Source organism: Echiichthys vipera, assembly GCF_963691815.1.
Source record: "Echiichthys vipera genome assembly, chromosome: 11".
NCBI classification, from domain to species: Eukaryota; Metazoa; Chordata; class Actinopteri; order Perciformes; family Trachinidae; genus Echiichthys; species Echiichthys vipera.
The window spans coordinates 23,857,321-23,866,340 of record NC_139836.1 but is presented as its reverse complement, the minus strand read 5'-3'; the positions used below and the strand labels follow the sequence as shown (position 1 = coordinate 23,866,340).

At 37.7% G+C, this 9,020-nt stretch overlaps 2 protein-coding genes across 2 annotated transcripts; one reads left to right on the top strand and one right to left on the bottom strand.

The window, feature by feature from the left end:
• Window positions 1–206: 206 nt before the first annotated feature.
• Window positions 207–3,381, top strand: LOC310953694 (SLC35A4 upstream microprotein-like). Its single transcript, XM_083922803.1, has 3 exons — window positions 207–245; window positions 1,239–1,337; window positions 1,508–3,381. The coding sequence occupies exons 1-3, from the start codon at window positions 231–233 to the stop codon at window positions 1,703–1,705; spliced, it is 312 nt and encodes a 103-aa protein (XP_083778929.1). The 5' UTR covers window positions 207–230; the 3' UTR covers window positions 1,706–3,381.
• A 124-nt stretch (window positions 3,382–3,505) lies between these two features.
• On the bottom strand, window positions 3,506–8,092 carry LOC310953693 (uncharacterized protein). Its single transcript, XM_083922802.1, has 8 exons — window positions 7,984–8,092; window positions 7,769–7,860; window positions 6,146–6,315; window positions 5,618–5,682; window positions 5,224–5,254; window positions 4,917–5,123; window positions 4,611–4,661; window positions 3,506–4,063 (listed from the first exon to the last, which is right to left on the bottom strand). The coding sequence occupies exons 2-7, from the start codon at window positions 7,840–7,842 to the stop codon at window positions 4,618–4,620; spliced, it is 591 nt and encodes a 196-aa protein (XP_083778928.1). The 5' UTR covers window positions 7,843–7,860; window positions 7,984–8,092; the 3' UTR covers window positions 3,506–4,063; window positions 4,611–4,617.
• Window positions 8,093–9,020: the final 928 nt, after the last annotated feature.

The window sequence follows — 9,020 nt, the reverse complement described above, 5'->3', positions numbered from 1 at the left end:
TATGCGCTATCAAACTGTATTGCATTTTCTCAGGGTAAATCATTTGTTTGGAAAGATATAGGTTATTATTGTTATGATTAGTATTCTATTTGTATTTATTTTAATATTATGTATTAATTTAATTTGTTGTTAATCTGAGTTCAGGTGCATCCAGCGGGGGGCAGTAGAGTTCATTTTCAACATAGCCACAAGAAAACGAAGAAGAGAGAAACATCAACACAGTGAAAGATATGGCAGATGACAAGGTCGGAGTTTTCAACTTTCAACACTAGTTATACAGTGTAGATAAATGTCGTTACTAACTTTACATTATTTTAATTGAACATACTGTAAAAATCCGCCTTATCTACAGTGTTACCCAGCAGTCATCCATAAACGTTAGCTAGCTTATGAAGTTAACCTGTAGCAATCTGGTGTTGGCTAGCGAAGTTAGCGTCAACCTTGTGCTAAGTAGCTGGTGTTAGTTGGCTAGTTTTCCTTCATATAAATTACTCTTGATGTTTTGGAAGCGGTTTTAACATCCAGCTGTTAAAATGCAAGGATTAATGAACTGATGGCTAACTGCTAACGTTAACGCTAAGTGAGCTGATGCAGCTAACTAGCTTGCTTACGTTAGCTCACTTATGAAAGTTTGTCCGTTAATGAGAAAACTGTAGCGTTTGTTTACTTTGATGCTGTATTTACCGGTTTGCAAACGAGGAACGCGTTATCTCACGGTATATTGCTTAACTTAACTCACTTGGTGTGTGTAGAAGGTGAAATACCTCTTAGCTAATGAATACATCAGATTATTATAGTGAATGAGTGACACAATGCCGTCTTGTGTTGTGTTATAGTATGTTTATTATCACTAACACCACCATTAATAACCAAGTGGACTAGTTTTCATAAGTCCTTCACCTGTTTTATATATTCCTTAATGATCAAACCATTGTTGTTGTCCCATTAGTAGATGGAAAATAGCGTTTATAAGCTTAGAAGCAAACATTTTAACCTTAGGTCCTATTATAGTTGTTGAAATTGTCTGTTGATGCAACTTATATACTTTTTAATTTGATCTACTGTGTTTAGAGTCATGATAATTAATATCATACACAGCTCTATTGTGCATTTTTTTTCATTTTGGTTGTCATTATTGTCATGATTTACAGGTTATAATGTTTTACCATTCTCTGTATTTTAGGAAACCTTTGTCAGCTGCACTAACCTGCTGTTTGTTTATGTCTGTGTGTATGCAGGGTCCTCTGGGACAGCTCAAGGACCTGGTCGAGCTGAAGGACCAGCTGGAAGACATCCAGAGACGGGTGGAGGATGAGATCCATGCTGGGGTTCCTCCAGTAAGGCTCACACAGGCACACATACATATATACTCAAGTTACTCTGCCTTGAACTTTGCTCACATGTCAGGCAGTATAAAAACATAACTATTAGTATGCAGATGTTAATTTAAAACCACTGGTTAATCTACCAAGTGCCAGGTCTGATCTCTCATCTCCTTTCTCTTTAGGGAGGCAGTCTACTGGCTTCTCCTTTTCTCAAGGGTTTTCTGGCCGGTTACATTGTTGCAAGACTACGTTCTTCAGCGTTGATGGGTGTTGCCGTGGGAATGTGTACAGGAATCTATGCAGCACAAAGTTATGCTGTTCCCAACATTGAAAACACCATCAAAGAGTACATAAACAACCTGAAAGGAGGACGCAAATAGGAAGACAAGTAAGAAATCAAGAGAGCAACGGTGTCTACAAGCAGACAGTGCCACCACAGCTGCACATGGGAACAGATATGTACAGTATGTCAAAAGTTTCAAAAATGTTTCGGTAGTTATTATTCTTCACCTAAAGTAGCAAGCTATCTTATTGAGCAAGGTCAACGGTGATTGTTTTCATATTTCTTTTGATTCAGTTTATCATCTGAACACTAGAGTATGGAGAATGGGTTATGACATACAGAATGTTATACATTTAGCATATTATAACATGGACATTATTACAATTCAGTTAATTAAAACATAGGGTACCCCTGCTTTGTTTCACAACATGTGCTTACTAAAGATTTATTGATACATAATGAGACTGACCAATATTCACTACAGGCAAACTGTGCTATCCCTCCTTCTTTCTTAAGAGAAGATTTCACATGATAGGAACACACCACACCTCTTTTGCTGTTCAGATAGAGAGTATTGAGGAACACACATAGTGCTTTGGTGGTTGGGAATCAATTATAGCAGCCTTTACTGATTTGCACCTTTTTTGCTAAGGGGTTTATGGGGCATGTAATGGTCTGACCTCACACTCATGGTGCTCTTTTGTGTAAAACCTGTCAAAACCCTTCATGTTTTCAGGTGTCAGAGCAAAGTCTGTGGTGCGATGCGTCTTTGCAGAGACAACACACCTCTCATGGTGGTTATAGGTCACTTTATTTTTAAATTATAGTGCTCATCTTTGTAGAGGTTCCTAACCATAACCTGTTACTCCAAACATAAAACAAGATAAACATTTATTGATCCCCAGAATTGATTGGATTCCTTTAAATTACACACTCCATTCAAAATTAACAAGCTCTCAATATATTCCACCTCAGACAGTTAGTATGCTCTATCAAATGAAAATGAATGCCAAAGTGAGATTTTTTTGTTGAAAGATGTAGTTTTAATTGCACTTGGAGTGTTTTAACAAAACAGGAAAGTGTGTGTGTTAAGTAGTTGATGTAAATTATATATTAAGATTGCCTACTCTGGTTTGGACTTGATATTATCATCTCATGCCATGTGTGCAATAGCCTTTCCTGGTGAGCTCGGGCTGCCTATTTCATATGCTGGAAACTATCTTTTGCACTTATATGGATTTTATCGAATTGAAATAGTTTGTCTTTTAAACAACCTAACTTTAAAGTGGATATCTGAACAGTGCTGTTGCTGCAGGACACTATACTGAAAACCTAACCTAACAGTAGCACACATAATATAGCCAGTTGTTTGAATTTTTACTTTGCTGGGCAAACATTTCTCTTTGGTTGATAATCTGAAAATGTACACAAGTTTTTGTTAATTCCCACAACTAAGATATTTTCTCTCATGACCCCAGGTACTGTATTGCTGCCGTTTAAATGTACAGAGCCTACCTACGCAGTCAGGCCAGGTAACATGTATTCGACAAAGAAGCCATATTTGAGTTCAGTTTGAGGTTGTGGTTTTTTACTTTGCCTGGAAAGTTTATTAGAAAATGTGTAACGTATGTTTGGTAACTGGAACACAGACAACTCGTGCCTATCGACAATCATTGTGTTGACGTCTTTGTATTGCATGTTCTTAGTTTCCTCATTTCCCGTCTACTATGCTTTTTGCATGTTTACGCTTTCAAAGAAATACCTTTCTTTAAACACTTGATATGCTGTGGTATGTAGAATATGACAGGTCAACTCATGGTGCTTTGACCCCGTTGTCATGGGGTTTTACTCCGTTTAAAATTCCTTTGTGATATTTGAAGAAAAAAACAACAGAAACTGTCTTTTAGAGTTTTATTTGGGTTGTTCAAATAAATGGAGAATATATAGTTTACAATTGTCTCAGAAGTTCCTGATTGTGCTCAAAAGTGTGTCAGTATTTTTAATCACTGTTTCATCCACTTAACTTTCAATTATTGTAAAGAAGCCAAAAATCTACTCTTCATAAAAATATATTAATTAATAATTACCATATGGCCCCTTGGTTATACTTTTATTTCCGCTCTACAAACTTCCCAACATAGACATTAGATAACTTTTAAAACTGTTAACTTTTACCAGCCATATAAAAAAACTGAAAGATGGTGGTATATAATAAAAAAAAAAAAGAAAAGTCACCTCACAGCACATAATATTAGTGGCAAAGGAGTTGCAAAAAACATAAGATGTTAGCAACAAGCAGATAAATGTTTGTAATGTGTTCAATTATCAGCAGGATATAAAACACCATTAGCTTATAAAGTATTAAAAATATGATGGTGATTGGAAGTTGATAAGGATGTGACGTGCCATGATTTGGAGTTTATCTGTTGCTTGTCTCTGGAGGAGATTTCATCAGCTTCAGTTCCCCCAGAAAGAGAAAGAGAAAACAGAAAATGAAAAAATACAGTTGATTCAAAGTTTTATGGTAAACGGTAAATGGACTTTCTAGTCTTCTGACTACTCAAGGCGCTTTCACAGTGTTTGTCACATTCACCCATTCACACAGACATTCACACTGATGGCGGTGGACATCTACAGACCATCTAATCTAATCTGACCATTCACACCACATTTACACACCTATGCGCAGCACAGGGAGCAATTTGGGGTTCAGTGTCTTGCTCAAGGACAATTCAACAGGTGGACCGGGGGAGGTGGGGATTGAACCGCCAATCTCTCATGAATAGAAAATCATTTTACTTTAAAACCACCCCTTTTAAAAAGTATTTTAATGTTCAAAGTCTGAAAAAAAAAAACGCACTTCTTAATTGGACTGATTTAAACTGTACTGAAGGTATAGTGGAGCGAGGCCTTTAATCACATCCTACATACAGGGCTGTTCGTAGATATTAATATATGAATACATAAATAGACAATCAGAGGAACACCATGTGTGTACTCACCACAGTATCAGGCATCGGCATCAGACAGAGTCAACATTTTGCTCATGCTGCCTAAAGAGAGAAACTTTACTATTAGCAACCTTGTATCTTAAATCAGGGCTCAGAAATATTTTTTTTTAAACAATATTAACAAAAATAATTAACAATTTACAACTAAATCCAGATCTGTATCAAAATAAAAAACAATGATTGTCGCTAATAGAATTACATATGACTTTTTTTCATTAATTTAGTGCAGAATAAAATGATGTTAGTTTGGTGACCTCCAAAATAAATCTCAATCAGACTTCATGGCCAAATTCTCACCAGTGAAGACACCGCAACTGGCCTTTCCTCTGCGCAGGGACTCAGGGACCTGACGCCCGGTGGCTGGGTTCACACACCAGCAGTGCTGTCCAAAGCATTGCTGGGCCTGGTAGAGACCGCGCTCGTCACAGACAGGACGGAAGCCTGGGACCGGCACCTTCTTCACACCAGCTGCCTCCAGCTGGCAGTCGGTGGCCTGCAGATCGACTTGGAGAGGAGAGTTAAATGTAATTGTAATCGTAAACTGTGATGTCTTCTATAAAGATAGATGATTAATTGATTCACTGTAAATATGAACAGAACATACCCGTTTTGTCTGGGACTCCGGTGGAAGCCTCCTACATCACAAACAGATTTGATTTTTTAAGAATATGACAGAATTCATCCCAAGAGGAGCAAGACATAAACATTAAAATCATTGTATTAAATATTTTGTTCTTATTTTATCGCATCATTAGATTCACGCTGATGAAACGACTGCACTATATCGGATGATAGTAGCTTATAAGTATCAGCAAATTTGTCAGCTGGTACCTAACAAAAAACTGCAAGATCCACCTGAGAGCCAATTTAAGCGATAATTATCAGTGTTTTGTACGTCTTTGTGTCAAACAACAAATGCACCATTATAAAGTGTTTAAAACTCAATTATTGATATTGCTATCAGCCCCAAAAGTCAACAAGTGGACAATTATTTTTACCTCGTCCACAGAGACATCCATGAGCTGAGCGTTCATAGGCATTTGCATCTGTACGGGCACGGCAGCTACGGACAGAAAGAGAAACGCGTCAGAGAGGAAGGAAAAAAACCCTGGATCCAGTCTAGTACCAGTACAACAATAATAATAATAAATTGTCTTTTTAAGAGGAAGAAATGCACTAATGTAGCATACATCCAATGAGTAATATTACAGGTGACTGGGGATTTTTTGGGGGGTAAATGTAACATTTCCTCTTCTTTTATCATTTCATTATATTATTTAGCTGCTCACAAGACTGTTGATTAATGTACAGTACAGTGTATCGTGTGCGTGTTGGTGTGTAAGCTTGTCGTTTTGAATGTGTCTTTCATAGGTCGAGTCTATTCTATTTGATGCTTTAAATGTTAAATTATTTCTGCACTTTTAAGGGATTGTACTGTAAATTTTGTTGTGCTGGTACAATGACAATAAAGACAATTGTATTCTATTCTATTCTCTCCTAATCTGAGCTGAATTTGGCCTCCTCACCAGATCTTCCCTTCTTCAGCTCTGACTCCAGGTTGTTGCTCTGCTCCGCAAGAGATTTGATGTCGCTCCTTTGGCTGAGGAGGAAGTAGGCGATCATCGCCTGTCCCACAATCAGGACACATGCCAACAGGGTGATACCTGCCACCTTATATGCCCGGGAGGAGCGGCCACTAGAAAGCAAGAAGAGACAGAAAGAGGGCGGAGGTGAGGAGGCGAGTGGAGGTTGAGAAAGAGAGGAGAAACACTTTTAATTTGGAGGACCTGTTGGATATTTACATATCAAATCAGAAGCGGAGACAGAAGAGTGACAGGTGGCAGAACATGAGGAGAGACATGAGCCATTTTAACTGTTCATGGATCGGACAGGTCTCGCTTGATTTATGACTATAAGATTAAAAAAAAGGGAAAAGGCAGAATGATATCTGCCACTGACAAAGAGACCATAGGGATTAAATCTGAATCTGTATGTTGGAAAGAGATGAAGAGAGGAAGATATTGACAGGAGAGTGAGGGATCAGAGGAGAATGCGAAGTAAATGAGGAACATTACAGAGGCTGAGAATCACTGCAGTTCAATGAAACAGGAACCTCTGCCACGGTATTTATCGTTTACAGTAGTCACCAACTACTGAGAGGTGAAATCAGCTGTTGCCCTTTTCTAGCTCACACCAAGGTCCTCTTTTGGAAATCCCCATTGCTTTAAATGCCATGTCCTCTCTGAGACCACTTTTAAATCTCAACTAACTGACATTTCCATTCTGTAATGAACTGATGCTACAATCATTAAGTGAAATCTTGTTTCTTGTATAAATACATTTTTGAATCGGTATCTATGAAAACAAACGTGAAATACAATGAAATTTCCCAGAAGTCTTCCACAGACCTTTGGTACATTACAAATGACTTAAATGACTGCACCGTTGCACTTTCTGTTTCCTTATCCATAACTCCATGTATACTTTGATGTATTTTCTTGCTTTTCCCACAGCCATTGGTTTCCATTAATGCATCTCTGACTTTTCTCACAGTGCCATTATTGTTGTTTGTTTGTTGTGTATGGTTTTATTAATGCTGACAGATTAGAAAAGTCTGTACATGTTCAGTGAATGGATTACACAAATCAATCAAGTTTCAAGAGTCTGCTGATTATTGATTTAAATGGAGAAGAATGGGAATCAATGGCTGACGGGAGGCTAGCAAATATGCACTGTTACTCTGAAGAATTTGCAAAACTGTTACTTGTAATTAAGTATACATATTTGTAGTAAATGGGTTAAACATGAATACATTCTGTTATGGTTTGGTCCCTCAAACTTTAGATCTGTTCAACCTCAGACATAGTTATGGTAATATACATCTCACAGGAAACTTTTCATCTTAAAGCTATAATCTGCTACCGTGCATCCAGTGTTGACATTTGTGTTTTAAACTGTATGCAGTCCCCTTTAAATGAATAAGAAAATAAAAACATGTAACATATAACATTTACATCATCAGGGAAGTGTCTCTAACTAATTTAACAAAAATGGTTAAGCTAAATGGTTAACTTTAAGGGGACCAGCTTTGTGGTCCTAGTATTGGGACCCCGTAAAGGGAGAAAAACAAGAACACACACAATCCTTACCTCTGTGCATTGTTGGTGGCCTGCTGGTTCGGGGGTGCCAGGAGAGGCTGGTATGTTCCCTGGGGTTCCGACATGATCACACAAAGACAAACCTGTAAACACACACACACACACACACACACACACACATAAGTGTTTAAACACATATGCTGCTGACAAATAAACAGACACATACACACATACACTTGCAGTAAGCAAACACACTGAAATAATACCTTAATCAGGTCAAATTGCGAGATGTTTCGCAGATATGAATGACTGAATTCAGAGACTTTCTGTCTTTAAGGCTGAGGAGAGACAGGAGGAACTGAAAGCAACAGGCGGGGGAAAACCCACAGTCACTACCTGCACAACCAAATTCTAGTTTGGCTGTGTTTCTTTCAAACCGAATTTCTGATTGGCTCCTCTTGGTGACACATCATCTGTTACCAGGGGCAGACTAAACAGATATCTAGCAATCGTTAAACAGCTGGTTGAGATGTTTATGATGCCTTTATATATGATGATATATGACAAATGATAATGATACAGTTAGGATTATAAAACAGATACCATTTATAAGAATATAACAAAATATACATATGATGATCCAATTCTTGTAGTTCAGGATTGATAAATCCTTAAATCTCAGTCTCTTGAACTTAATCTTGCCCCAGATCATAACCCCCTGACCCAGATTTCATATCCCACACTCCCCAACAGCCCAGCATTACACATGGTTATAAGGTATTATGGTATGTCATTACCTTGTCTTTACCGTGGAGAATTTGCCAAAAGGATTATACATACAGTACATAATGAATAATATGTATTATATACATTTCAACACATTCTGCTTAGCCTTCTTCTGTGCTCATGTCTTCTTGTATGTCTATTCTAAGTATGTATGGTAGGTATATATTAATTATATGCCCATGTTGTAGTCCTACTTGCAGACGTCTCAATTTTATTAAAACTATAAAGCTTTTGCTGTAGCTGCTTCACAATGTGATTGCCCAAATATTTAAAAAATGTGACCTGGACTGGTTCAAGCCTGACCTGCTCACAATAAGGATAAAACAAATTAGGCTATCATATAGTTATTGAGCTAAGACATGTTTTTTCCAGGTTTTTATTTGTTTCGACATTTACATTTGAGGAACAAAAAGGTTACGTCATATGGAGATACATTAAAAGTCTGACGTTTGGGAAGTGGCTAAAGGAAGCGAGAGTGCAGTGGGGGGAGATGTGCACAGGGGGGATTTCGTGAGAC

Excerpts from the sequence above, each read along its gene's own strand:
- LOC310953694 (XM_083922803.1), top strand. Across the intron at positions 1,338-1,507 it reads TCCATGCTGGGGTTCCTCCA|GGAGGCAGTCTACTGGCTTC; the intron begins GTAAGGCTCACA and ends CTTTCTCTTTAG.
- LOC310953693 (XM_083922802.1), bottom strand. The coding sequence starts at position 7,842 with ATGTCGGAACCCCAGGGAACATACCAGCCTCTCCTGGCACCCCCGAAC. Across the intron at positions 5,124-5,223 it reads CGGAGTCCCAGACAAAACGG|TCGATCTGCAGGCCACCGAC; the intron begins GTATGTTCTGTT and ends CTCCTCTCCAAG. Across the intron at positions 4,662-4,916 it reads CAGTTGCGGTGTCTTCACTG|GCAGCATGAGCAAAATGTTG; the intron begins GTGAGAATTTGG and ends TTCTCTCTTTAG.